The sequence below is a fragment of the Aaosphaeria arxii genome (genome assembly GCF_010015735.1).
Source record: "Aaosphaeria arxii CBS 175.79 unplaced genomic scaffold BU24scaffold_4, whole genome shotgun sequence".
In the NCBI taxonomy this organism is placed as follows: domain Eukaryota; kingdom Fungi; phylum Ascomycota; class Dothideomycetes; order Pleosporales; genus Aaosphaeria; species Aaosphaeria arxii.
The window spans coordinates 2756295-2783974 of NW_022983477.1; the positions used below are offsets into that span (position 1 = coordinate 2756295).

The 27680-nt window shown below is 49.8% G+C and overlaps 12 protein-coding genes across 12 annotated transcripts; 7 read left to right on the forward strand and 5 right to left on the reverse strand.

The window, feature by feature from the left end:
- Positions 1-87: 87 nt before the first annotated feature.
- On the forward strand, positions 88-2307 carry BU24DRAFT_422554 (phosphoglucomutase-like protein). Its single transcript, XM_033528011.1, has 2 exons — positions 88-746; positions 804-2307. Exons 1-2 carry the CDS (start codon positions 419-421, stop codon positions 2111-2113), a joined length of 1638 nt encoding a protein of 545 aa, XP_033384542.1. The 5' UTR covers positions 88-418; the 3' UTR covers positions 2114-2307.
- A 284-nt stretch (positions 2308-2591) lies between these two features.
- BU24DRAFT_422555 (oxysterol binding protein-like protein) lies at positions 2592-4473 on the forward strand. Its single transcript, XM_033528012.1, has 4 exons — positions 2592-2862; positions 3020-3339; positions 3392-3500; positions 3554-4473. Exons 1-4 carry the CDS (start codon positions 2797-2799, stop codon positions 4256-4258), a joined length of 1200 nt encoding a protein of 399 aa, XP_033384543.1. The 5' UTR covers positions 2592-2796; the 3' UTR covers positions 4259-4473.
- A 552-nt stretch (positions 4474-5025) lies between these two features.
- Positions 5026-6328, forward strand: BU24DRAFT_196687 (uncharacterized protein). Its single transcript, XM_033521767.1, has 2 exons — positions 5026-5186; positions 5328-6328. The coding sequence occupies exons 1-2, from the start codon at positions 5158-5160 to the stop codon at positions 6307-6309; spliced, it is 1011 nt and encodes a 336-aa protein (XP_033384544.1). The 5' UTR covers positions 5026-5157; the 3' UTR covers positions 6310-6328.
- A 748-nt stretch (positions 6329-7076) lies between these two features.
- BU24DRAFT_346311 (Mgm101p-domain-containing protein) lies at positions 7077-8059 on the reverse strand (the record flags this gene model as incomplete). Its single annotated transcript, XM_033523481.1, has 2 exons — positions 7077-7347; positions 7419-8059. 2 exons carry the CDS (start codon positions 8057-8059, stop codon positions 7077-7079), a joined length of 912 nt encoding a protein of 303 aa, XP_033384545.1.
- Positions 8060-8970: 911 nt separating this feature from the next.
- Positions 8971-11258, forward strand: BU24DRAFT_422558 (cytochrome P450). The gene is made up of 4 exons (XM_033528013.1): positions 8971-9217; positions 9269-10393; positions 10446-10612; positions 10668-11258. The coding sequence occupies exons 1-4, from the start codon at positions 9122-9124 to the stop codon at positions 10831-10833; spliced, it is 1554 nt and encodes a 517-aa protein (XP_033384546.1). The 5' UTR covers positions 8971-9121; the 3' UTR covers positions 10834-11258.
- Positions 10895-11520, reverse strand: BU24DRAFT_422559 (uncharacterized protein). The gene is made up of 4 exons (XM_033528014.1): positions 11446-11520; positions 11357-11388; positions 11233-11297; positions 10895-11130 (listed from the first exon to the last, which is right to left on the reverse strand). Exons 1-4 carry the CDS (start codon positions 11511-11513, stop codon positions 11062-11064), a joined length of 234 nt encoding a protein of 77 aa, XP_033384547.1. The 5' UTR covers positions 11514-11520; the 3' UTR covers positions 10895-11061.
- BU24DRAFT_391526 (biotin apo-protein ligase-like protein) lies at positions 11250-13995 on the forward strand. The gene is made up of 3 exons (XM_033525114.1): positions 11250-11667; positions 11731-12373; positions 12422-13995. The coding sequence occupies exons 1-3, from the start codon at positions 11631-11633 to the stop codon at positions 13845-13847; spliced, it is 2106 nt and encodes a 701-aa protein (XP_033384548.1). The 5' UTR covers positions 11250-11630; the 3' UTR covers positions 13848-13995.
- Positions 13996-14190: 195 nt separating this feature from the next.
- On the forward strand, positions 14191-16966 carry BU24DRAFT_422561 (uncharacterized protein). Its single transcript, XM_033528015.1, has 3 exons — positions 14191-14712; positions 14760-15136; positions 15187-16966. The coding sequence occupies exons 1-3, from the start codon at positions 14252-14254 to the stop codon at positions 16893-16895; spliced, it is 2547 nt and encodes an 848-aa protein (XP_033384549.1). The 5' UTR covers positions 14191-14251; the 3' UTR covers positions 16896-16966.
- Positions 16967-17180: 214 nt separating this feature from the next.
- Positions 17181-18509, reverse strand: BU24DRAFT_433338 (S-adenosyl-L-methionine-dependent methyltransferase; the record flags this gene model as incomplete). Its single annotated transcript, XM_033529964.1, has 3 exons — positions 17181-17952; positions 18006-18135; positions 18197-18509. 3 exons carry the CDS (start codon positions 18507-18509, stop codon positions 17181-17183), a joined length of 1215 nt encoding a protein of 404 aa, XP_033384550.1.
- A 533-nt stretch (positions 18510-19042) lies between these two features.
- On the reverse strand, positions 19043-20316 carry BU24DRAFT_462393 (uncharacterized protein; the record flags this gene model as incomplete). The annotated part of the gene is made up of 5 exons (XM_033532000.1): positions 19043-19478; positions 19535-19600; positions 19660-19851; positions 19912-20083; positions 20136-20316. 5 exons carry the CDS (start codon positions 20314-20316, stop codon positions 19043-19045), a joined length of 1047 nt encoding a protein of 348 aa, XP_033384551.1.
- A 1194-nt stretch (positions 20317-21510) lies between these two features.
- Positions 21511-22998, reverse strand: BU24DRAFT_422562 (uncharacterized protein). The gene has a single exon (XM_033528016.1). The coding sequence runs from the start codon at positions 22867-22869 to the stop codon at positions 21628-21630; it is 1242 nt and encodes a 413-aa protein (XP_033384552.1). The 5' UTR covers positions 22870-22998; the 3' UTR covers positions 21511-21627.
- Positions 22999-24033: 1035 nt separating this feature from the next.
- On the forward strand, positions 24034-27502 carry BU24DRAFT_462395 (uncharacterized protein; the record flags this gene model as incomplete). Its single annotated transcript, XM_033532001.1, has 2 exons — positions 24034-25489; positions 25539-27502. 2 exons carry the CDS (start codon positions 24034-24036, stop codon positions 27500-27502), a joined length of 3420 nt encoding a protein of 1139 aa, XP_033384553.1.
- Between the last annotated feature and the right edge of the window lie 178 nt (positions 27503-27680).

The window sequence follows — 27680 nt, forward strand, 5'->3', positions numbered from 1 at the left end:
GACCAGTCCAGTTAGCCTACTACGTCCCTACCTACCTTTCACCCTCCAGCCTTTCCCTCTCAACATCTCCTCATATTCTCCCTCCTCCTCTTCTTCATCCACCCACGCATCAATCAATCTAACTCTCAATTTCCCCCCTTCCTTAACAGCCTGAACTGCTTATCCACTCACAATGAGCGTCAATACTGTCTCCTTGAAACCCTTTACCGACCAGAAACCCGGAACGTAAGTTACCAAACAAACTTTCGGCTGTCCACGCTGCATCTCCGTCTTTCCTGCCCTCCCATGACCTGTCGTTTTATTCCCATGCAACTCGCTATGGCTTTAGAGATTGCTTCCCGCGCGTTCTCATACCATCACATATCCATTATCCCCTTCTTGGAGTCGATTCCACCCCCAATGCGTTCTCCGGACGATCATGGCTGACTTGTGGTTCCGCACCAGCTCTGGTCTGCGTAAGAAGGTCAAGGTCTTCCAGCAACAAAACTACAGCGAGGCCTTTGTCGCCAGCATCCTCCTCTCCATCCCGGAGGGCGTCGAGGGCTCCACTCTTGTCATCGGTGGTGACGGTCGGTACTGGAACCCAGAGGTCACCCAGTTGATCGCAAAGATCGGTGCCGCATATGGCGTCAAGAAGCTTTTGATCGGCCAGGACGGCATTCTCAGCACACCCGCAGCTAGCAACATCATCAGGATACGCCAGGCTACTGGAGGTATCCTTCTGACTGCCAGTCACAACCCAGGAGGTAGGTGACCTTCCGAACCCTAGAACGGCTCTACTCAGACTTGCTGACAATGACGAGGTCCCGACGAGGATTTCGGTATCAAGTACAACTTGGCCAACGGTGCCCCAGCTCCCGAGAGCGTTACCAACAAGATCTACGAGACCTCCAAGACCCTCACCTCCTACAAGATCGCTGACATCCCTGATGTCGACCTCTCTACAATCGGCACCCAGAAGTATGGCAATCTTGAAGTCGAGATTGTCCACTCTACCAAGGACTACCTTGAGATGCTGAAGAACATCTTCGACTTCGATTTGATCAAGTCCTTCATCAAGCAGCACCCCGACTTCAAGGTGCTCTTCGATGGCCTGAGCGGTGTTACTGGACAGTACGGAATCGACATCTTCGAGAAGGAGCTCGGAATTCCCAACAGCACCCAAAACTGCGTTCCTAAGCCAGACTTCGGTGGTCACCACCCTGACCCCAACCTTGTCTATGCTAAGTCTCTCGTCGATGCCGTCGACAAGAATGGTGTCCACTTCGGTGCCGCCAGCGACGGTGACGGTGATCGTAACATGATCTACGGAGCAAACTCGTTTGTTTCCCCAGGCGACAGTCTGGCCATCATTGCTCATCACTCCGATTTGATCCCCTGGTTCAAGAAGCAGGGTATCTACGGTCTTGCTCGTAGTATGCCAACCTCTGGAGCCATCGACCTTGTCGCCAAGAAGAAGGGCGTCCAGTCTTACGAGGTGCCTACGGGCTGGAAGTTCTTCTGTGGTCTTTTCGATGCCGATAAGATGAACATCTGCGGCGAGGAGAGCTTCGGTACTGGTAGCAACCACATCCGTGAGAAGGACGGTCTCTGGGCCATTGTTGCATGGCTCAACATTCTCGCTGGTGTTGGACAGCAAACCGGAAGCACACCCAGCATCGCTTCCGTGCAAAAGGACTTCTGGAAGACCTACGGCCGCACTTTCTTCACCCGATACGATTACGAGGGTGTCGAGACCGAGGGTGCCAACAAGGTCGTCGCAAACATCAAGGAGCTCATCACCACAAAGAAGGACGAGTTCTTGGGCTCCAGCCTCTCTGGACGCAAGGTCGTCGAGGCCGATGACTTCTCATACACTGATCTCGATGGCAGTGTATCCAAGAACCAGGGTATCTTCGTCAAGTTCGACGATGGCAGCCGCATCGTCGTTCGTCTTTCCGGAACTGGCAGCAGCGGTGCTACCATCCGTCTCTACATTGAGAAGTACGAGTCTGATGAGTCTAAGTTCGACTTGGACGCACAAGACTACCTCAAGGACAATGTGCAGCTCGCAACTAGCCTGTTGAAGTTCCAGGAATACATCGGCCGCACCGAGCCCGATGTTAAGACGTAGAAAGCTTCATTGAGCGTACAGTGTTGGGTTTTTAGGCGAAGAGTTTTCTTTAACATTTTGACGAGACACGATTGCATGGAACAGTGGAGCGTGAATTAGTAGTTGAGAGATTAAAAAAAGTACCATATGGCTGGATTGATCTACTCAGTAGTGCCAGTTCTTAATAATGATAACCAAAATTCTTTGAGTTCCACTATGTACTGCTTGCAACTACACATGATGTTTGCACGGGCTTAATCTGCAGGGACGGACAGACAGGTACTGACTGACGTTGTGTTTGCTCTTAATCTAACAGAGGTCTACGCCACCGATGTGATGCGTCCACCTGCCTAGGCGACATCCAAGAGAGATGCGATTGCTCCAACCACGGCGCGTGTTGCGTAGGTTGTGTGGTTGTGTAGGTTGCGTACCCCTGTCGGACAAGCTTCCCTTTTAGCATGACGTCTTGCCCGCTCCGCCACGCGGTTCGACCATCGACCATCCTAAGTCTTAAACTTACTCCAACATTTCGGAATTGCCCCACAGTCTTTCCCTACCTAAACTACAAGTATTACCTACTTTAACCTACACGACCTATACGATCTACAAGACCCTCTTCTCTCCTCTCCCCTTTCACCTCACCTTACATCACCTCCTCGAACACTACCTCTCCCCCTAGAATACTTCAGACAATTGCTTCAACCATGAGCGACAAAGAAGGCGCCGCTGTACCACCCCAAGCAAGGGGCTCGTGGTCGAGTTTCTTAAAGGTGGGTTTCCGACCCCTCGCTGCTTGATTAGATCTTGAACGACATCGGAGCCACGTTCTTTGCAATCCTACGACCTATTATCGAGATTGTGAGCTTCGATGCGCGGCCAAACACGCCTCTGTTTATTCTAGTGACCGCAATGCTAACGCTAGCACAGTCAATCGCATCGTTCAATGGCGACCTCTCTTCCATGACCGCACCGCCTTTCATCCTATCCACCAAGTCTCTGGTCGAGTTCTCTTCCTACTGGGCTGAGCATCCCTCCGTCTTCATTGCTCCTGCTGCTGAAAAGGACCCCGCGAAGCGCGCTGCGTTGGTGCTGAAGTGGTTCCTGAGCACGCTCAAACAACAATACGCTAGCCGCAGTGAGAAGCTTGGAACGGAGAAGAAACCCCTGAATCCGTTCCTGGGAGAACTTTTCTTGGGTAAATGGGAGGATGAGGCGGGAACTACACAGCTCGTAAGTGAGCAAGTCAGGTAAAGCATCACCAAGATCGCTTGAGGGTCGCGTGACGACTGACCCACGTAGCCACCACCCACCCGTCACCGCATACTGCATTTGGAATAGCAAGGCAGGCGTACGCCTTCAGGGGTACAATGCTCAGAAGGCATCGTTCTCGCGCACGATTAACGTCAAGGTTTGTTCTGACCTTGCGAAAGGTGAAATTGGGTCGCTAATTGTCCCTACCAGCAAATCGGCCATGCAATCCTCCATATCGATGAATACGACGAGGACTACCTGATCACCCTTCCTTCCCTCCACATCGAAGGCCTCATCACTGGCTCACCGTACGTCGAATTAAACCGCTACTCCATGATCCAATCCTCTTCAGGATACACCGCCAAGATCGAATACAGCGGGAAGGGATGGCTATCAGGAAAGAAGAATACGTTCACTGCGTCATTGTATGCTGAAGGAAAGGAGAAGGACATTCTGTACACGGCAGATGGCCAGTGGACAGATGAATTCGAGATCAAAGACACCAAAACCAAGAAAGTAGTTGAGCGGTACAGCCCTAAGGCCACTCCAGTCACGCCCTTGATCGTAGCTGAGATTGAAGACCAAGACGAGATGGAGTCTCGCCGGGCTTGGAAGAAGGTGGCCGATGCTATCAACGGCGGCGATACGGATCTTGCGGGCCAGGAGAAGTCGATCATCGAGAACAGCCAGCGAGAGCTGAGAAAGAAGGAGAAGGAGGAGAACCGTGAATGGGAGCGAAGGTTCTTTTCGAGGACTGATAAGGCTCCATTACTCGAGAATCTTGCCGGCAAGATTGGTGAGCAGATCAACGACAGTCTTACCAACGGCATCTGGATATTCGATGCAGAGAAGGCCAGCCAGGCCAAACCGCCATTCCACTACAACATCACTCCACGAGACGGCGAGTTGAAGTAGACCAGGCGACTTTTTCCCTTTATTTTGGATGCTTGGACCAGTGGTCCATTAATTATTTCATTGTAATAGTAAACGATGCGTAATACCCTATCAAGCTTCTGGTGGTCTCCTCCCGGGACGGATGCTAAGGGATCTTGACGTTGGAAGACGGTCAACGAGACCTAGGACACAGTACACGGCCCGATAATTACTTGAATGCTATGCTTGATGCAAATTTTGTTGATTGCGTGCTGGTGATCGTGAAGACTGGACACATGACGATGCTCTGCGTGCCGTAGCGTACCTAGGTACTTATTGATACACCCAGTCTGTCAGTAATGCGTGAAAGTATCAAGGCATCCATTCTCCTGCGATACCCCGTCTAAAAGCAGTAATCTCTCACGGGTAAGCTGTTGTTGGGGCCCACGGTGGCTGTGGTTCGACATGGGGGCATCCTCGAGCTTTCTGAAATGTATTCGACTTTCTTGATCCTCATGCCTTGGCAGGCTGCTCGGGGTGACACTTCAATTTCAGGCTTCCAAATGTTTCTTTCTGTGCAACAAACACGTTCCACTGTGTAACCACATGCGACACTATTGCTTGCGGTCAGAGGAACAATTCTGACTGTTTCCGTCGAGAGTGCACGCGCCGCCATGGTCCCCGCTTCCCCTTCATAACAAGAGTGCAGTGCGTCACTTTGTCTCTGCACCGGAACCAAAGGCACGCATGGCGGGGGCTCCGACAGCTCCAAAAGTCCGTACCTACCGACGCTTACATCACAGAAAGGTAGCCTTGCTCCACCTTTGGGCAGTACCGTATAGGTCGCCTCTCTCAAAGCTTTCACCTGTCTCTATTTTTCCTTATCACTCTTTCTCTTCACAGTCTTACCAGACATTTGCTGAGACTCGAGATCTGCCACCATGTTTGGCTTCATTGCTGACGGCCTGACGTGAGTACTCTCTGCAATGCATTGCAAATACGACGATACGACGGCAGCGAAACGGCCGTATCGGTTGTCGCATGCCCTCTGGAATTACACCCACTCGCTCTGAAAGCGTAGAGATATTACAATTGCTAACGAACTCACCAGCGTCGCACTCACCGTCCTCTTCCCCGTCTTCGCTTCCTACAAAGCCCTCCACACATCTGACCCGGCCGTCCTGGCACCATGGCTGATATACTTCATGGTCCTCATGCTCTTCCACACCGTAGAAAACACCTTCGACTTCATCCTCAGCTGGGTTCCCTTCTACTCATGGCTCCGACTCTTCCTCCACGTCTACCTCATCATGCCCGGGTCCCAAGGCGCCACCTACCTCTACACCGAGCACATTGAGCCGCTCCTGTACCACCACGAGCGGGAGATTGACGACTTCATCACGGACACGCACTCCAAGGCGAAGGCCGCGGGGCTCATCTACGCCGAGAAAGCCGTCGAATGGATCAAAGTCAACGTGCTCGGCTTCGCGCCCAAGAAGCCGGACACCCCACCCGCCACAGGACAGACCTACGCGCAGAACTTCATGAGCCGGTTTGCCATGCCGTCCGCCCGCGGCGGCGACAACTTCACGAACCTTCTCTCGCAGGCTCTCAGCGGCGCCGGCGCAATGTACGCCGGCAACCAGGGCGCTCAGGCAGCGGAGCTGAGCCGCGGCTCCACGCTTATCCCAGAGAGCATCCGCAACAACGACGACCGGATGAGCTACGTCGCAAGCCAGCGGCAGCGACTGGAGACCCTCATGCAGGCGTTCGACCGCGAGCAGGACAACCTAAGGACCGCAAGGGACAGCGGTAGCAGGTACTACGAGGGAGGAAGCAGCGGAGGACCCGGACTCTCGAGGAACAGGAGCGAAGGCGAGTTCGACAGGATCGAGAGGGATGAGATCGGTTCCGACCGCCCCCCTTACCCGACTACTCCCCCCGCGCTGGGCAGGAGGACGAGCAGCGGGTGGATGCCGTGGAACTGGCGCCAGGGACAGCCGATTCCAGACGACCCGCTCGCGTACGGCAAAGATCACAGCCAGTCTTCTTCTTCCCAGGGGAGGTCTACGGGGTACGATGGAGGTCGCTAGACGTCGATCAACATGTTTCTTCGTGTGCGCAAAATGGCCTAATGATTTGAGTTCTCTTGCTTGCTGGTTCGATGGGCTTTTCTGGCGGGCGAGGGGGGAAAGGGGGATGTATGCGAATCTCTTCGGGTTTGGTGGGCTGGGTTTATTATGAGGTAGACAAAAAGGGTTTCTCCTCTTCTTCCGATTTTTCTTTTGCCCATCCGATTGCGGTGGAGTCCCCGGCTTTCCTTCCCCAACCTCCCTCCCTTTTGATGCTTTCGAAACCTATCTTCACTATCTTTTCTACGATGATTGGAAAAAAGGAGTATATATACGTCATATAAAGTAGGGTAGGGCTAGGTAGGTATCTATCGAGACAGACGCTAATTGGCGCGCATACATACATACCACCGATTCTCTCCTCTCAGGCTCTTACACAGATACACATATACGAACAACAGGGCTTTCATACATATTACTGTGTAGATCAGGGGATGTGCAGGCGTTGTTTTCCTTTTGTGAAGTCTTTCGTGTAATTTATATGATAGATCTATATGTACATGCTTTGCTGGATGTGAGATTCGTGTTGGGTAGTATTGTTATCATGAAAGTAATGCTCAATGTCCCCCCACGCTGCGCAATACTATGGGGAAAGAAAATCCAATTGATGGAAAGAGAGAAAATTAAATTCCCCGTCATCTCGCTTCTTTTTATCTTCGTCATAAGAAATCGTACATCTACATTGGGGTCGGAGTCGGAATCCAAGTGTCTGCCAAATCATATCTTCTTTACGCCTTCGACTCCTTGAAAGGATACTTGACGACGTCGTCCTTGCGGATGACGATCTTCTTCTTGCGCTTCGTCGTGACGTGCTCGACCCAGACCTCTTTCGTGGACTCCCGCATGAACTTCCGTATGAAGCGGGGGTCCCAGAGCTCCGAGGCGATGCCCAGGTCCTTGCAGCAGCGCATCAGGGCGTTGGACTTGCAGCCCTCGGTCGCGGTGGGGATGCCGTCGGGATCGAAGTATTGTTGCTCGCCGCGGGCGATGGATACGAGTCTGTCGTTATCACACATGTCAGTATTCAATGTCCGCGCCCGTCTATTTGGGAGAAAGAGGCGATGAAGTACCTTCCCTGAACCACCATGCCGTATTCCCGCGTGACGAGCTTCCCAGTCACGATGCTCTCTCCCCTGGGCGCGAGGCCCCACCCCCCAGGACCGAACGTCTTGTTGAGTATCCTGCGGTACTTGATCTCGGGGAGGTACAGGATGCCGTCTGGCTTGACCTCGACGTCGTCTACGTCGAGGGGCGCGAGGAGGGTCTCCTGCTGCTCCTTGGAGAAGGCGACGTCTCCGAGGCCGTGGTACGAGCGCGTCCAGTCTATCGCGGGGACGCCCTCGGTCGAGAGTGGCTGGTCGGAGAGGCCATCGGTCAGTGAGCGTTGGGATTGTGCGGCCTTGCTTGCGGCGTCGGCGGTGGTGTTGCGTGCGGTGGGGGGTGCTGGCTCGCTGGCTGGACCTGGTGTGGCCACCACTGTTCGCTGGGGAGTCGCTGAGGAAGTCTTCGATGAGGTCGTAGCGGATTTCGAGGCGGCGGTTGCTGCTGCTGGAGCTCGGCGGGTCTGCGTCGTCGCGTATGCGGCGGTGATCGGGGATGCAGAGAATGCCCGGGCTTGTACTTGTTGTGACCGGTAGGCCAGCGGTGCTGCTCGGGACGAGGCGCTGGGGATAAGAAGTCCAATGCTCCTTCGGATTGGCGCGGTCAACATGGTGGATTGCTTTCTTCCTGTCGTCGAAATTCGAAAGGTAACTTTGTTTTCTCGAACTATCCATCAAACTACTCAAACTGACATCGCGACGGTAGTGGCGCCCGGTCTTTGCCTAATCCGGCGCGAGCCAATGGTCCTTCATCCTGACGTCGTGTGTAGACATCTACGAACCCCGCAACTATAAGAACGACATCATTCATCAACATCCAGAAGTCACCCCAATTAACAGAAAATGCCGAAGACTCTCAGATTTAGAGCTACATCATCACACAGCTGATCAGAACAATGGTGGCGATAATCTTGCCGAATGGGTGTACGTACGCCCCTAACAGGAACGAGCATTTCCAGCAATGAGATTTACTGCACCTATAACGGCTTCTTTGGTACGAGTAATTTGTATGGTACGAATAGTAAAAGATAGAATCGTAATCATACACGTACACCACGTAATGAAAGCGAACAATGGGGACAAAGGCATGAAGGTCCGATGCAGCTGGACGAATCGGAGGGTCGCGTATACGAATGGCATGCTCCTGGTTTGCAGGTACCCGCATCCTCGAATCCATTGGAAGAGCTGTACAATATATAAATTCGAAACGTCTATGTAGATTGTTGAATCACAAAAGGGAAGCCTTGCATAGGATTCGGTCTCTCGCGGTGGCGCAATCGTCCGACGCTCCGAACACAGCTTCAACATTTGGTCATCTGCTCCATGTTACCAGGAATGATGCATAGGAATCGATTATTGGGATGCTGTATTGCCTGTGATACAATTTACCAGAACAGACATGTCTCAAGGGTCAGCCCTGTCGTAAAGCAGCGGACGGTGCCCGACCCGCCGTGGCTGTTGCGCCTACATGTTGATGTGGTGCTTATCCAGCTTTACCTTTTAGTGATTTCCACTTTCTGTCCGAGCATCCAGGCCAATTGCAGCTCAGCTTCACCTACCTACTCGTACTCACTGCTACCTACTTTAAGACCTTGCTGGTCCCACCATCTTGATTCCCTCTCACTTCAATCACTCATTCATCTGGGTCCACTGCAAATATTGCCAGACTCATGATGGCAACCACATACAATGTCCCTCCGACCTTGAGCGTGCTGAGAGTACTGCACAATGTCTCCGTGGGTCGGATCATCGCCGCTATCTTCACGATTGTTAGGACTCCGCTCACGAAAGTTTTGTAACGATTCTAATCCATTTCCTAGCTGATCGCACGCTTCATCCTCAGAGGGATCCAGCGAGTATACTTCCACCCTCTGAGCAAATTCCCAGGACCCAAATTGTCAGCATTCACCCGTATCCCGCATCTCCGAGCTCGGTTCAAGGGCGAAGTGCACTTGTATCTCAAAGAACTCCACGAAAAGCACGGTGAAGTAGTGCGCGTCTCCCCGGACGAGCTGAGCTTTATCAATCCCAACGCTTGGAAGGACATCTACGGCCACGGAACAAGAGGCACCAAAGGATCCCCACCACCAAAGGACTTCTCCCGCTTCGGAAGAGCAGTCAACGGCCACTATTCCCTTATAGCCACGCCGGACAATGGAGAGCACTACAAGACCCGTCGCATGTTCTCCCCAGCCTTTTCTGATCGAGCGCTGAAAGACCAGGAGCCATTGTTCATCAAGTATGTTGATCAGCTCGTCTCAGTCCTACGCAACAAACCGGATAGTGAGGGTAAATTCGATATGGTGAGGATGTACAACTTCACGACTTTCGATGTCATGGGAGATCTCACCTTTGGCGAACCGCTTCACATGCTAGATAACGCTGAGTATGACCCTTGGGTGTCCATCATTTTCAAGGCACTCAAGTTGGGTTCTCGTCTAGCGCTCTTGCACCATTATCCCATACTATACAAGGCATACAAGAAGTTGGTCCCAGAAAAGAAGTTGAAGAAGCGATACGAACACTTCCAATACTGCGTCTCCCGGGTCACCAAGAGATTGGAGAAAGGGAGGCAAGCTGAGGGCGTTGATCTCTGGAGCCTGATTCTTGATTCGGAGGACAAAGGCAAGGGCCTCAGTCGAGGCCAAATGGATGCTAACGCCTCCCTCTTCATGGTTGCCGGAACTGAAACGACTGCCACTCTCGTCTCTGGCTTCACGTACTTCATGCTCAAGAATCCGACCGTCATGAAGAAGCTCCAGGAGGAGATCCGAGGTGCATGGTCAAGCTCAGAGGATATCAATATGGAGGTTGCGGCCAGGTTACCCTACCTCAACGCTTGCATCAAGGAGGCTTTCCGCAAGTACCCGCCTGTTGCCATTGGCTTGCCACACCGAACTCCTAAGGATGGATCGACTATCTGTGGTGACTTTGTCCCTCCTGATGTGAGCGCGTTTTATTCTTTGGGTCGAATTTATACTGACGAATGTATTCTAGTTCACTGTTGCCGCGCCCCATTTGGTGATGTACAACTCCCCTTCGTACTTCAAAGACCCCGAGCTCTTCGTCCCTGATCGATGGCTGGGGGATGAGCGCTACAAGGATGACGTCTTGAGTGCCCTTCAGCCGTTCTCTGTTGGCTCGCGTGATTGCCTTGGGAAGAAGTAAGTCTTTATTCATCTGCTTTCTCTTAGACTGTATTTCTAACACCACCACCAGCATGGCATATCATGAGATGCGCTTGATCCTAACCAAGGTGTTCTATAACTTCGATTTGGAGCTATGCCCTGAAAGTGACGACTGGGTTAACCAGAAAGCATATGTGCTGTGGGATAAGCCCTCTTTGATGGTAAAGGTCAGTCCTGCGCAGAATGCAGGAACATGAGTCGGGATACAGACGAAATGCTCGCATCACTGTCAATGAGGGGTGAAAATGTCTAGCTATCAGCGATTATGTCCCATTATGACTATAGGCTCATTCCGTGGACTGGCGATTGTTCAATGCGAACCTTGGCTACTAATCTTTGATACTCGGGTAGTTCGGAAACATCGTGTGCCAGAGTGGTAATCTTGTACAATTTGTAATACAGCGTCAAAATACAATATCTTGCATTCAAACATCCTTAGATGACGTTCTCTCGTTGTTACCATGCCTCTTCCAGCATTCTCGAAAGATCTCCATCTACACGCCTGTTAGTGAAAATCCACACACATCAATTCCGACCATGGCTCGGCAGCAGCTCGGATTCCGAGCTAAGCTAACAGACAAGACGCCTCCACGCACCTCCTTCTTACACACTCGCCAATCTTTCTTCTCGTAGTAGCAATCCGTCAATTTCGCATTTTCATCTAGAAAAGAGTCAGCCAGGGAGCCGAAATTGTCGCACTCTAGGCCTCTACAAACATACCAGAGCACCCGGTGCTGAAGATTCTCTTGTCCCTGTGGTCACGTCATTACTCGGGTGCCCCACTCACGACTGCGGCCGACAATACACACCAATCGTCCGGTTCATCATCATCAATCGCCGCCTGGGAAGCAGCCGCCTTCTCGGGATTGTTTGACATCTTTTGCTTGTGTTTCAGTGCGCCGTCAGTGGTGTGAGGGTTCCGAGTACGAGTAGAGCTTCCTTCCGGTTGATCCTCGGAGGACTGGGGCGCCGAGGTTGGCCTGTGTTGAGCACAATGGCGACCAAAAAGATGAATGTTTTGGTATATTCGGGTGAGTTTTCGAATCATGGTCTATAAATCCTCTCATATTGTAATACTTATTAATCATAAATAGGGAGTGGAACAACGACCGAATCAGTACGCCATTGCATTTACACTTTACGCCGCCTACTCTCTCCAACCTATGTGGTCATCCCAGTCACGAGTGAGATCATCTTGAAAGAGCCTTGGTCCGCTTCGTGTGCACTACTTGTTTTCCCAGGAGGGGCGGATCTAGGTTACTGTCGAACTCTCAATGGCGAGGGTAACCGCCGGATCACCCAGTATGTCAATCGTGGTGGAAATTACTTGGGTTTCTGCGCCGGCGGTTACTTTGGCAGCGCCAAGTGCGAATTCGAGGTAGACGACAAGAAGATGGCAGTCGTTGGAGACCGTGAGCTCGGATTCTTTCCTGGGATTTGCAGAGGGCTGGCCTTCGCTGGGTTCGTATATAACTCCGAGGCTGGTGCGCGTGCTGTAGACCTCAAGATCCATGGAGAGGCGCTGCCTACTGCAAAAAGCGATCTTCCAGGAAGTTTCAAAAGTTACTACAATGGAGGAGGCGTTTTCGTTGATGCCAAGAAGCTCGAAAGTCACGGCGTTGAAGTGCTGGCAAGCTACACCGAGGATTTGCATGTCGATTCCGGCGACGCTGCGGCAGCAGTTGTATATCGGAAGGTTGGCGAAGGCAGCGCAATCCTCACAGGACCGCATCCAGAGTAAGTCTCACAAACCCTTCGTATCAAGATCTATAATAACCTCAATAGGTTCGCCCCCGCCAACTTGACCAAATCACCAAAATTACCAGCATACTCGGAAGCTATTGATGCTATCGAGAAAACAAACTCTACTCGCGTAGCGTTTATGAAACTTCTGCTCGAGAAGTTCGGCCTCAAGGTCAATCAAGAGGAATATGTGGTACCTCCCCTCTCCAGCCTGCATCTCTCGTCTTATACGGCTGCAGACGTCACGCAACTCGCTGCCTCATGGCAAGAGATCATTACTGTAGTTGATGGAGAAGACTTCATCAAGGGCGAAAACGATGTTTTCCAACTGGAGAAACAGGGGGCCGCCGCTTGGGGAGTCAAAGAGCTTAGAAAGGCAGTGGACGTCGTGGAGGGGGTACTGCCAGCTGCACTCACTGGCAAGGAGGACGGCGAGAAGGACGGCAAGAGGAAAGAGATACTTGAACGAATCGAGTATACTAAATCGACAACTAAGGACCAAATCATCGAGCACGATAAGATCGTCAAGAAGCTGATACTTCACGATCAACACCACCCCACGACGCAACAGACACCTTTCTTCCATCACGATTCGTACTACGCTAACCTTGTTCACTACCATTCTAAACTCCGCAACGCTCAAGGTGCTTTCGGAAAGCATCTGATGTATGGAGAAGTAGTGACTTCAACCAACACTCTCCTCGAGAAGAACCCATCCCTTTTGCGCAACTTGCCCAACGGCTTTACCTTGATTGCCACCACGTCGATAGCCGCCCGCGGCCGAGGGTCGAACGTTTGGATCGGCCCACCTGGCTCGTTGGCTTTCTCCACGGTCATTCACCATTCCTTCCAAGACTCTCAATCAACATCCGTTGTTTTCATCCAGTATCTGGCAGCAATGGCCATCGTTCGGGGTGTAAAGAACTACGCCCCTGGTTACGAGAAAGTCTCAGTCAAACTCAAATGGCCGAATGACATCTATGCGCAGATTCCTGGAAGCTCTACAAACCCAATTGTGAAGATTGGTGGTATCTTGACAAATTCAAGCTACAGCGGCTCGTCATACGATGTAGTCACTGGTATTGGATTGAACTTGGCCAATGCGCTCCCCACGACATCACTCAATCAGCTTGCGACGGCTGCAGGATTGAAAGCTTTCACATATGAGAAACTCCTTGCATCGATCCTCGCTAGCTTTGAGGACCTGTACTCGGATTTCTTGCGTGTCGGGTTCTCCCGCGACATGGAGGCCGAATACTACGAGGCGTGGTTGCACACAGACCAGATCGTCACGTTAGAGACACATGACGGCATGAAAGCGAAGATCAAGGGCATCACCAGAGACTGGGGCTTACTTCTTGCGGAGGAGCTTGGATGGGAGGACCGGCCAACAGGGCGTATTGTGCAACTTCAGAGCGACAGCAATAGTTTTGATTTCTTCAAAGGGCTGCTGCGGCGTAAAGTTTGAAACTTTGGTCTAGGATGAGAAAGGGATATGTCGATTGCCAATACAGATTGAGCGTCGATCCGCTTGTATATATATGATATCGGACAAAGAACAGTACACTTTGCAGTATCAATTTACGACACAATCATAGGATCCACAGTGAACGGACTTATCGATTTGAGACATGGGATTACCCGTTTCAGTATGGTCGGCAACACAAATAGGAATTCGCTTACTCCAATGACTTGTTCGAGCTAGTCTCGGAGTTTTAGAAGCATGCTAGTCTCTGACGGTCACCGAGCCATCTACTGTGCCCTGAGGTACAGTATTACACTGCGATTGAAAGCATGGTGGCCGTCGTTCTGACATTTACACTATTTTCACACTCCCATAGTTACTAACTAATCTCCACATTCAATTCCATCATGAAGCCTCTTCCAGCGGTCGGGCTTGCGTCAAGCATCATTCAAATCATCGACTTCTCAGTTAAGATCACCTCCCAGGACAATGTAATCCACCAGCCGGCTGATGGAGAACCCATTGACAACTCGACCATCTTGCAGAATGCCGCCAACAACCTTTTCCGACTCTCCCTCAACATCGACCAGAATGATCTCAAGAGGATGTCGACGGACCCAAAGAGGCCGAAATTGAGCGATGCCGCGGAGGAAATGCTGAAGCTCAGCGACGAGACCAAGACGTTGACTACTACTTTGATCAATGCGGTGCTGCAGGCGCAGGCGCGAGGTTCCTTTGCTGATCCGAAGTGGCAGACCGTTCGAGAGGCTTTGTCGACCGTGTGGAAGAAGAAGGAAATCACAGGTATCAAGAAGAAGTTTAGGGATGTTAGGAAGGATGTCGATATTGCGCTAATGGTCGCACTCCGGTAAGAGGTGACATCTGGTGTTTTAAATCGTGTCTGATTGTGAATAGACAATATCTCGACCAGTCTGCGGAGACTGGGCTCCCAGTATTCAGCGAAGAAGATGGCAGGATCCATCATGTGGAGAAGTGGCAGAATGATGCGATGGATGCGATCCATACGAATGACTGGAAATCGAAGAACAAGAAGAATGTTGAAGAGTTCTCGAAACTTGTTGACAAGCTGAGCCAAGCTGAGAGAGAAGCTGTCTTCTGTGCTGACGTTTTCGATGCAATTCAATTCCCGGCAATGAACGATCGCTTGCAGAGCATTGAGCCGGCATACCCAGGGACTCTCGAATGGTCTATCAAGGATTATGGCGACGGTGAAGACCGGTTTCTCTCGTGGTTGGGTGAAAAGAGCGGACAGAATCTGTTCTGGGTGACAGGTACGACATGGCTTTCAAGTCTTGTGATTCCCTCTCTGACTCTTGCATAGGACAACCTGGTTCAGGCAAAAGTACTTGGATGAAACATTGGTTCCGCAATTCTAAAAGCTTCGAAAGCCTAGAACGTTGGTCGGGTGCGTCGCCCGGAATCATTGCCGGTTTCTCATTCTGGGACTGCGGAACAGAGCTGCAGAATTCCAGTGAAGGTCTCCTCAGATCATTACTTTTCGAAAGCCTTCAGGATATGATTCATGGACCTTTGCAAAGGGATCCCGCAATCGTTCAGTGGCTCTTCGCGGAAAGGTGGGAGCAATTTGCTGCATTTGGAGGAGGCATGCAGCCGTTGACTTTTGGGGACCTTCGCCGTGCCTTCGAGTTGATGATCTCCGACATTACTAAGAAGTTCTTCTTCATGGTCGATGGACTGGACGAGCTCGAGGGCTACCCAGAAGCATTGATCAGTCTACTCGAGACTGTGACGAAGCGCGATAATGTCAAGATTGTAGTTTCAAGCCGTGGCTCACCCGCATTTAGAGGTGCGTTCCAGGACCGACCATCTTTCGAGCTCGACTTGTACACGAAGGGCGATATCGAGGTTTACCTGAAGAGTGTCTTTGAGCAAGACGAGAAATGGGTTGGAATCTGTAGCGAGGCTCTTTCAGGAACTCCAGAGCGAGATGTAATTGGCAGAATGGTTAAGAAGGCCGACGGCAATTTCCTGTGGGCTTCCCTGGCAGTCTCATTTGTTCTACAGGATACATATGAGCCACCAGACCTTATGACATTCCGCGAACGAGTTGATGCTCTACCTCCGGATCTCGATAATCTTCTTCAACACATTCTGTCTAGCCTAGAAAGTACGGACCTCGAACACGCAGCCCGACTATTTAGCCTCGTCGATGCTCATGGCTATCCCGATATCCTAGAATTGTCTTTCGCCTTCGACCCAAACACGCGATCCGGAATCACTGCTGAGCATCGTCCTTTGCGCGAATCAGAAGTCACGCAGAGGGTCGATCACATGCACTCTCTACTGAGCAACCAGTGCAGAGATTTCCTTGCAGTCTTTGAAGCATCCGAGTCGACCGATGATGGGAGGCACGGCAAGCTGAAGGAGAAGCAACTCAAAGTTACCTATGCCCACAAATGTTTCAAGGACTTTATTCACTCGCAAAGAATTCAGGAACAAATACTGCACATCACTGGCAATGGCTACTTCGAGTCGGATGAATGCTGGGCGAATTCAAGACTCTGGGCACTCAAAACCGCCCGTTTGGAGCGCGGACCCATGGGTAAGACACATATCGCCATTTGGGAGGAGTTGGCCTGGTGCATCGAGTACGCACTGCGACTTCAGGAAAAGGACAACAAAGTCCGTACAACCTATCTTGATGAGGTCGGATTTGCTGCCATAATCGAACACCAGGAAAACATCAGAAACGACGAGACAGATCTACCCGAAGGAATGCAGGCAGAGAGCTTCTTGGACATAGCTGTATGGCTGAACCTCGCTGGATATGTGACCATCAAAGCAAAGGGCGCGGAACGTAAGGCGAACAAGCACGCCGTTGAATACTATCGCACGATGAGGAAGAGACTCGGCCCAGGTGGGGAAATGAAATGGATTGGAGGCAAGCGCTGCCTGACGACTGCGTATAATACGACGAACCCTGAGATTTTCCAACTTCTGGATTATTACGCAAAGCCGCTTCGTTTTGCTACACCGAAACCTTTTGTAGAGATACCAGCAGGTGTTTAGTGGCGTTTTGAGATTCCAAGTTACCCCCTCCATAGATGCTGTTTGCCTAGTTCTTTTCAATTTGATCGAACCCTTTTCATTCCACACGTGTATCTTGATGCGGCTGCTAATGACTATTTCCCGATCAATAACACCGGGTGTTCTTTCATCGTCACTTCTTGAACTCTATTGCCATGTTTGCATCTTAATCAATTATCAATGATGTCTAATATGTAACGCTGAGTGTCTATGGTGTCCTCAATGCATCAAGATACAATGTGCATCGCGATGACAGACCCGTCCCATTTATGCCAAATCGGCTTCGATCACACTCTCAACTGCCCTCGGATGCTTCGAGATCCCCACAATCTTGAACCCTGCCTCTTCCAAAAGCCTGCCCCAATGTTCCTCCGTCCTCTCCAATCCACTTGTACAGTTCATGAGTTGCAAATCTAACGTTGTCATCAAACTCGTCGCTCCCTTCTTGGGCAAGACAACCTCATAGATCAACAGCTTACTATACCCCGGCTTGAACGCAGTCTTCACGTTCGAGAACATGCGCACGCAGTCTGCATCAGGCCAGTCGTGCGGCACAGCGTGGAAGAAGTACGCGCGGCTGTGGAGCTGCGGCTGCGGAGTAAAGAAATCATAAGCTTGCTTCTTGATGCGCGGGTCGAGGTTTTCCACGTTCATCGCAACCACTTCAGGGGTATCTTGAAGTATCAATACATCTGAGGGAAGGTCTGGGTGTTTCTCCAAAAGGCGCGCGGTGTCCAGGCCGTGGGCACCTCCGATATCGACAAATAAAGGATTGCCAGCCTTGAGATCTGCACCAGCGACCAGTTCTGTCGTGTCGTAAACCTCAGTCCAAGGCATCTTGTGGTTTCGGAGCGCAGTCATGAGTCCAATAAAACTAGATCCTTTGCCGACTGGATCGGATGCGCACGTTGCGAAGAAGTCAGTGCCACCAGTCATGTCGGTGTAGTTGTCCAGCTTGGCCTTGTCGACTGGTTCTTGGTGGTCATACTTCTGTAAAAACCGAGGAAGATTGATTCCAGTTGGAATGGTGTGGTCTGTACTGCACATTGTTAGTCTTAATGAAGAACGTGTTAATTTAATGGAATCTCTTACCCACATTGGGTGATTTGGTCCGTGTGGGAAACAGTATCACCAAGGGATAAAGAATACGGTGTTGGCTTGAATGTGTCGACATCAGTCTCCTCGAGGATATATAGTCCCGCGAGATGTTTCAAAAAGCGACCTTGATAGCGTTAATTCATATTTATGTATCTAAGAGCCCTCGGCAAGTGAAAAACACTTACGTAGAAGGTTTTCGTCCACGTTTGCATTCGCCCACTTTATAAGCTGGTGGATCGTGACAGCCTGTCCTGGATTCTGCTTGTCGTTCTCTGTCCATTTCTTCCATATACCAAGGTCAAGAATCATCTGAACCCCCGCAATGAGAACAGGAGTTTCGAATGAAAGCCTCCATCCCTGCTCAAAAGGTGTTTCGAGGCGTTGCAGCAAACGCCGCGCGGATTCCTTTGCAGCAAATCTTTCTGCATCGTTAGAGAATTGTACAGGATGAATCGTATCCAAGCTCTGAACAATATTGTTTGATTGCGATAATAACATCTTGGGTGAAACAGGCTTATTAAGATATCATAAACGAAAAGGTTGGGGGTGAAGGATCTCGATGCAAATGGGAGCACGCACCGATACTTTGTACATGTACACCTACACGAATCATGTTATGCAACGGTCGAATACATTCAGCAGCAAATTGACTCGCCTCCAAAGGATTGCCGGTTGCTAACGGCACGAGGGAAGGGCCTTGTTGGTGCACTGTGGGGAGGAGCTGGGATTATTACGGGGATCGGGATCAATGGGAACGTCGCAATGAGGCGATACTGACTCGTATGAGAAGGGCCCAAAAATCCACTTTAATTCACTCTTGATAAAGAATCGAGCAGGTAGGTGATGATGATACGGGCCTTTGTAACCAGTATCGTTGAACCAAATCTTTGTTTGACGCTCTCCAATGCGATTGGGTGCACACAGCTGAAGATATCTATCTAAGGGGACAGATTTTGCAAAGTTGTCTGTCTGGAAGTAATATACAATAATTGGTCTTAGGGTTCCCAAGTAGGTTCCTTTGAAGGCATTGATTACCCCATTGGCCCACTGTAGCTGCCACTCTTCTTTCCCGAACGTGCATGGCTTTGCCACTCCACCATCGAAGCATTCACCAACTCTGAGGTTGATTCCCTGCTGCTCGTCTCGATGTCTGTCATCTTGTAAATCTCGATATGGTCATGTTTCTTCGGTCCGAGAGTACTATCGTTCCCTTTAGAGTGCCCTCCATTCGATGCGTATCCGTTGCTATACTTCGAATTTGACTTTTGGGTTGTCCAGGTTTCTCTCTTAAATAGGGTATTGAGAACAGGTGCGTTGACCGCGAAGATGGACACAAGTGCTTCTCTTTGAGCCCATACAGAGGCTAGAGCTACTTGCACAGAGGTTCCGATCGAAAGGATGCATCGTGCAATGGCCATGCCTATGACGAATAGGCCTAGGGAGAGAAGAAACATGATTCTAGCTTTTCTATAGTGATAAATCTCATCAGCATTAAATCTGTGATATGAAGGAATACGTCTTACCGCCACAAACTCATGTGAGCATCCTTGAGCATCTTGATGGGCACAACAAGTAAAAGACAGTCCACTCTGCATACAACAATTAGTTTCCATATGTTAAAATTGTCGAGTGGCATGGAAAGACCTACAGAACATTACCGATGGCGATGACAATATTGATAATGATTCCCGCAGAGCATTCTTTGCCAGGATCAGGAAGAATCTGCCAGTTACGCTTCAATGGAAGGCAGTGGGTAGTTTGAGTTATGAGGGCTGCAACACAACAGACGATCGAGACGACTCCGACAGCTTGAACGTATCGATGCATTTTCGTATTTTTTCTAAGTTCAATGTTAATTCAATTCAGAGGGAGTATGTGTTTTCTCTGCCTGCCGACTTACGTCAGATGGAGGAAAAGAAAGATCAATGTGCCTTTTAAACTCCATACTAGAAAAATGAGAAAATAAAAAGATGCAAACATTCCCTTCGCACCCTCCCGAAATGACTTCTTCATTGCGTCGGGCAGTGCTTCACGTTGCTCTTGGGTCATTGCAATTGGAGCACCAACAACACCTGATCCGAAAGTCAATAACTACTGGAACTAATGATAAATTGATTCACTGACCAAGGAACTCAACCATTGCATAGATGAGAGTGAAGAAAACCCACGCGGTAAAAGCGAAAAAATCGTCCCAATAAAGATTTCGCCATCCGACCGTCTTACATCTGGTGAAGAAACGCAATAGAATGATGCATGTACCAACACCATACTCTGCCCGACATTCTATAGCGATATCAATCGCCATTGTTTCGAAATGCACCGAATCCAAAGTCGACCCGAATGTGAATGTTTAGGGGGACTATGGACCAAGTGTACTTTTATAAAGGCAATCCATTTCTCCATGTCTCCTAGGCTGGTCAGATCAGGAGAATTCATAACTATAGCATACGCTGCAATTATTAGACGTTCCCCCTAAAAGTCAAAGAGATCATCTCTCTCTCTTCCCAATGATGATGAACAGGAGGAACCAAAAAGGGTTGCGGCAAACCTACACTATTAGGCGACCAGCCTCTGGGGAATCGCGCTGCTATTTCGCGGGACAATAAATGCCGCGGGCGGGACGGTTGAGGGGTAAATCATGCACATTTGTAGCGGGTGCTAAAGGACTTGTAGAAGCGAGACATGCATTACAGGTTAGACGATGTTTACCAGCGTCAGTGCAACTGTTACATAGGATCCCCCAGTCGTTAGGCGAGCCGGCAAGACGGAAGGTATTGCAATTGTAGAACGGCTACACCAAATAAGGTTATAATGATCGTCGGGGTGAAGGACCATTCATGTGGGTCTGGCAGCGGCTGTCTTAGTAAATGAACCTCCACCACAATACTCGACTTGTCTACTTGTTTTCAAGTTTTAAATCATCGCCGGATCCCAGTCCGGGTTGCTCATAATCTCTGTGATCACTTCAACAGTAGCCTCTTTTGACTGAAAGCCAGTATTTACTTCTGATATAACTTTGAGATGTCAAGTCATACCATACGAACCGTTTCCAGCCTTGAACAATTCCTTCAGGGCCTACAATCCATAAGTAAGTTTTCATTGTAGGAGGATTCTCCTGTACCTAGGGCCCAGTGTAATCTGCTGGGTTCGTCCTGCAAGCATGCACCGTTGGACGGCAATGACTCGAAAACCTCTGTTTTGTATGCTCAAAGGATTTAAGTGGGGACTGAGAACGCCGGATTCAAGCATGCGTGGTGTAACTCAGCCAGTTCGCTGTCTTGACCAGTCATCTGACCCTAGTCTTACGAGTTTGAGTGGGCCAACATGGGATTTACGACAAGTGCACGGAGAAGTACAACATTTTCTTCCTCCACCAGGAGCGGTAAGGCTAGGCAGAGGATAGGGCGAACTCTTGTATGATAAAAGCCAGTAAATACTGGACACTTCATGAATGAGTTGACAGATACAATGTGACGGATGATCAATAGTTATTTAATACATTAATATCTTGATTTTGTATGATGCAATATGGAGAAGCAAATGCTAGTGCTACAAAGATCAGTGACACTCATCATCTGATCAGAAACCGTCAAAGCATAAGATATGCCGACGATGCTCATTTCTTGCTATCGTCTTTGGCCTTCTTGGCCAAATTGGTAGCTTCGTCTCCCTTCTTTTTGAGAACCTCGGATATTTCATTGACAGCCTCCTTCAATATACGTTGTGCCTCGTCTCCATGCTTCTCGGCAACCTCTTGTAGCTGGCTGAGCTTTGGCAGGATTTGATCACCTCCAGGGATCTTCTTCAAATATTGTTCGACGTCACCGAGGCCACTATCCTTTGCTTTGTCGGTGAACTTCTTGATATAACCCTCAAGGTCTCCAGTATCGCCTTTTTCGACAGCCTGCTTGACCTTTTCGTACAGTTCTTGTACGTTACCCGACTTCAGCGCGTCTTCGTTCTCCTCTATTAGCTTCTTAGCAGTAGGGTTCTTGTCCAAATAAGGTTTGGCTTTCTCCATGCCCTTCTTCCATGCCTCATCACCGAGCTGCTTGATCTTGTCCACCTTCTCCTGTACGACCTTTTGGATCTTCTCGATGTTCTGGGCACTGACTCCTGTCTTGACGATATCGCCAATCTGCTGCCAAGTCCTATCAACCTCTTTCTTTGCTTCGGGTCCGTATTTGTCTCCCAATTGCTTCAAGGTATCAAGATTTCCGCCGACCTTTTCCTTCAATTGAGGATGGTTGTCCATTATCTGCTGTGCGGCATCTCCTGTTAAATCTCCGATACGACCGAGGTGCTTGATGATCACATTCCAGGCCTTCTGGGCAGTGAGCAAGCTGAGGTCACCCTTTTGGGCGATATTGCGAAGCTCGGAGTATGCATCGGACACGATCTTGTCGACCTCATCTCCATGTTTCGCGCGAATAGCATCAATGTCGTTGAACGCAGCATCTACATACGCTCGAGCCCCGGGAATGAACATAGCATAGCTAGTAGCAGTTTGGCGTAGCCATTGCAAAGCTTCGTTAGGCTCGGGAGTGGCCTCTTTCAGCTTTTGTGAGGCAGTGTTGACATAATCTTTGGTAGTTTTGGTAGCTGCTAGCAAGTCGCGGGCGCCTGATTGACGGTACCATAGGTAGCCAAGGGTGAATGTAGTCAGAGAGCCTGTCAGAGCTCCAACGAGTGCTGGAGACCCCGAACTCGAAGCGTTGGAGCTGCTGCTATTTGCGGATGTGGACTGGAAACGCGCGTTCTGGGTTCGGACTCGAGCATTTGCTACCGACCGAGGCATTGGCCTCCGTAAAGCTCGGGTTGCACTGCCAGCTTCGGCGGCGAATCGTCGAGGGAACATCGTGATGATAGGTGAGCAATTGATGCCAATGATGAATTCAACCTGATTTGGGTGATGAGATATCAAGCCCACGAGACGAGATATGTTGGCTGAAAAGGGTGATGAGGAGAAGCAGGAGAAGGAGCGGACGTTGCAATTTATTGAATTGTAACAGCTTGCACGTGTTACAAAACATTGAAGCTTTCGCGTCGATATGACGTCGTCGTGACGGGCAAGATGGTTAGTGATGGTAAGCTGAACACGGTTAGTGTCGACGCAAGGCACCGATTCCACGATGTTCATTGGACAGATTGAAATTCTCTGGGGAAGCTTAACTTTAAGCTTAAGCCCCAACGATCCGCTCGACGAGAGTGAGTTTGCTCAGTACGTCACGCCGAGGTTCAGCCATATTCGGTACGAATCTGAGAACTAAATAGAAATTGTAGTGGACGATAGGAAAAATCCATCCCTCGACGTTTTCGTAAGTTCGTGAAGATTACACATAAGACAAATCTTAAGGAAGACCGTTCTTCGTTAGCTCTAGACTTCAACATGAATCGCCATGTTAGTGCAAACCTCAGATCTGCCAATGAAACATCGCATACGATGCTAGATATAAGACATCAATCAAACGTGTTTCGTTCCTCAAAGAGAAACAGAGCAATCTGGGCTTGCGGGTGACCTTGAGGTGGTCAAACATGAGTTTGTTTACAACTCTCAAGAAGCTGGAGATTCTACACATATATCAAGCCTCCTCTGTTGTCCTGCTATAGATGAAAATATGTGTGCATGCCCTAGACATGCCTTCCCCCCAGAATATACGTCAAGAGTATGAATTCAATAAGTACATACCCAGCTCCCATTTGTAGAGTTTCGCTTATTCTTATCATGTAGATATCGGCATTTGTTCATCGATCATGATCACAGCAGTCCTTCAAAGACCTCCCCTCTGTACGAAGCTCTCAGCAGTCATATCCAGCTTCTGTTGGAGCGATGCGGCAAGTTCTTACCTCAATGACCACGATGACGGCGCGCTGATCCTTGACTACAGCAGCGCAAGGTGCTTTTGTCGTTTTGACAGATGGCACAACACAGATCTTTTTAGCAGGCATGCATAGGGATGGTTTGGAACCCTATTGCATAGTCCCCTTCTGCGCAAATAATCACGACTGGCTGGGAAGAACGATGTCAGACTGGCAGACGTGGCAGTGGATGATGCAGCAGACGATCTTTCCGGACAAATTATCGCCAGGGTCTTTCAATCACAGGATCTTTAAAGTGGCCGCGATGAAAGAATTGAACCTGACTTCCAATCTGTCGTCTGTAAATGGACCACCTCACCTCGGATTTTACGCCGGCACACCTATTCTTACGAAACACGGCATCGGCATTGGCGTTGTTTTCCTAGTTGATGGCTGTGAACGGAAGAAACTGCGCATAGTAGAGATTAAAGCTCTTGAAGAGGTAGCTTCCAGGTGCATAGAACTAATGGATCTTACTCGAGAGAAGTGTTTTCACGAAAGATGGGTCAGCATACAAGAAGAGTTGGAGATCTTTGTACAGACTCATGTCCTTACAGCTCAAGCGATAGAGGAACCGCCCATTAGAAAGACGATAGTAGGGTTAGAGCATAAAAGGAGTAAGAAGCGCCTGGCTCCTCTGCGCATCGCAGAGCCACCACTTGTCGGAGAGGATAACCCGGAGATTCAGGGTGAGGAATCACAAAGGCTTGTACGGGCAGAGCTGGAGCGAGACGAACGAATTGCGCAAGAAGACAACGAGCAAGATGCCCGTACACTGAAAGCAGAAGCCAGCCACAACAATAAAAGAGGTAGATTACAGGGCGAAACGGTATACCGAAAGTTGTTCCGTAGGGCCGCTCAGTGTCTCCAGCAAGCTATGGAGGTTGACGGTGCTGTCTTCGTAGATGGCCTTGTTGGATACCATGGAGGTGTACAGCCCGTTAGCGAGACTGAACAAGAGCTAAATAAGGAAATCACGGCAGTGACTCGTCAAGCTATCCTTCGAGAGAAGCAAAAGTCCATCCCACCCACAGACAACAGCCCAGGCCACCGGAAAAGAAGATATCAATACAAGAGACAGGATAAGATTCAAAGCCATACAAGAGTTTTCACAAGCGCTGAATATCAGAGGGGTGTTAAGGTAAAGCAGCTGGCGTTACTCTTAGGTGCTTCATTTCATGACGAAACCGACGTGGCAGAAACATCTGATTCGGGGGTTGCGCGGGGTCTGTCGACAATAAACGAGGGCTTCCTGCAAAGGCTTATGGACCGCCATCCTACCGGGGCAATTTGGTATCTACAGGGCACCAAAATGACCCTTGTGGACGGGGACATGCTCGTCGGGGGTGATCAGAATAGGGAAGCGGAGAAGTTGACGAAGGCTTTCCCAAGTGCAAAGCAGCTTATGTTTCAACCACTCAAGGATCCCACCTCTGTCAAGCGGCTAGCAGCCTGCTTCGTGTGGAGGAATGCTGGCTTCCCAACTTTTGAGCCTGTAATGGACCTTCGATCTCTGAAGAGCTTCTTGCGCGTAGTGGAGTCGGAAATATCAAGAACTGACTCGGCTGCCGCCGTGAAACAACAAGAGACCTTTGTCTCATCTGTAAGCCATGAGCTAAGTATGACATCGTCCAGTCTTCTGATGTATACTTGAGACTGACGAAATAGGAACCCCGCTGCACGGAATCTTGGGTGCGGTGCAACTCTTGCAAGACACAGGCCTGAGCACTCTACAAAATGCTTTAGTCGACACTATTACTACGTGTGGCTCCACTCTCCATGAAACTCTCACAAGTGTCCTGTCTTACGCGAAGATCAATCAGTTTGAGCGTCGGCAGCACAAGTACCGTCAAAGACGCCCTCCGGATACGGAGTGGGCACTCCAAGACAGAAGATTATCCGGTTCGGGGCCAGACCGAGACTACGAGGGCCTTTACATTCGCACCAATGTTGCAATGCTTTGCGAGGAGATCGTGGGGGTGCTCGAAGCCGGCCAATCTTTCAGCCAGTACATCAGTAACAGCAATGTTACTGTCGCTCTCTACGTCGACTATGAAGACAACTGGTCCTACTATACGGAGCCTGGAGCATTGCGCCGTATCATTGTGAATTTGGTCGGCAATGCACTGAAGTACACCTCCGAGGGCTCAGTTGAAGTCAAAATGTCCTCGTCAAAGAATAGTCAAGATGGGGATGCCAATAGCAATGATCAGATTGATGGGAGAACTCTAATTCTGACTATCCAAGATACTGGAAAGGGAATCTCCAAAGATTTCCTGGAAAATCAACTCTTCGTCCCCTTCACCCAGGAAGATACCGCAACATCACATGGAGTCGGGCTGGGTATGTCCATTGTCAAAAGTCTAGTATCTTTACTTGCAGGCGAAATCCATGTCAAAAGCGAAGTAGGCAAGGGTACCGAGATTAAACTCAGAATACCAATGCGACTGGCCGAACCTACCGTTGAAATCAGCGACAAATCAGCATTGGCCCTTGAACAAAAAATCTCCCTTATCCGCCAGCAGCGCCTCACAGTCGTCGTTTTCGGTTTGCCAGATCCAGTCAAAAGTTCGTTAACATCATACCTACGGGATTGGTTCCACTGCACCATTGTTGAGGGGACAACTGAGTCCTCACCAGATATCATTCTAGTTGACGAGGGCAATGAGGAGGTCTTTGAACTGGTAAACTCGACCGCTGACACATATGGCAAAAGTGGCATCCTCCTCAGCATTGTAGTGACACAAAAGAATCTAGCGAACCCTATGAAATTAGTACAGGGATATCAGAAGTGGGAGAGGATACCGCGACCGCTAGGCCCAAACAATGTAGCAAATGCAGTCCTGGTTTGTATTAACAAACTGCGCGAGCTTAGGCAGCAGGACAGTGACGGGCGGGTCCAGAAACATGTTGAGATGTTGTTGGAGACACACAAAGAAAGGAAAAATTCCGTCAAGACCATGCATGGTGTCAAATGGGTAGAGCGCTCGATATCACCCAAATCGTTCGGCGATCTGCCTGGGATGCCCTCGACCATAGCTCCAAGGCAGGTTGCAACTCATCTGAATACCAATACGGCTCGGCAATCTATATTCCCGCCATCGACCAGAGATGCTCCTTTATCAGTCTCTGACGACGTGCCTAGGAAGCTTCGTATTCTACTCGTTGACGACAACACACTCAACCTGAGGCTGCTGGAAGCATTTCTCGGAAAGCACGGGTATCATAATGTAGACCAAGCCAACAACGGAGAGAAAGCGGTGAAAGCATTCAAGGGGTCCCCGAGTGGATTTGACATGATTTTCATGGGTAAGGAAACTCTCGCATTACTCTTGCCCCCTTTTCAGCTCTCCAATCATATGGTAACAACTGCTATAGACCTTTCAATGCCAGTGATGGATGGATTTGAAGCCACACGGCAGATCCGTTGTATTGAACAGGAAAGAGGTGGCATATCGTATGCCGATCCCTCCGTAATAGTGGCATTGACTGGACTTGCCAGCGGAAGGGACGAGGAAGATGCTTTTACGGCTGGTGTAGATTTTTATATCACCAAACCTGTACAATTTGACGAGCTAGCAAGGCTATTGGAACAACGGGAGGAAGAAAGAGCTGACTTGATTGGTCGTTAATGAAGATGGACGGCTCAACGCTAGTTTCAATTTCCATAATCCCAGTTACTTTTCTGTTTGTTTAATGTCGATCGATTCATTTATGCTACTTTCACTCAGCCAAGAATCTTCACGCGCACCTGGTAGCCCGTTCTTCTTACAAATGCGCAACTGATAAACAGTAGCCAACTACGAGCCC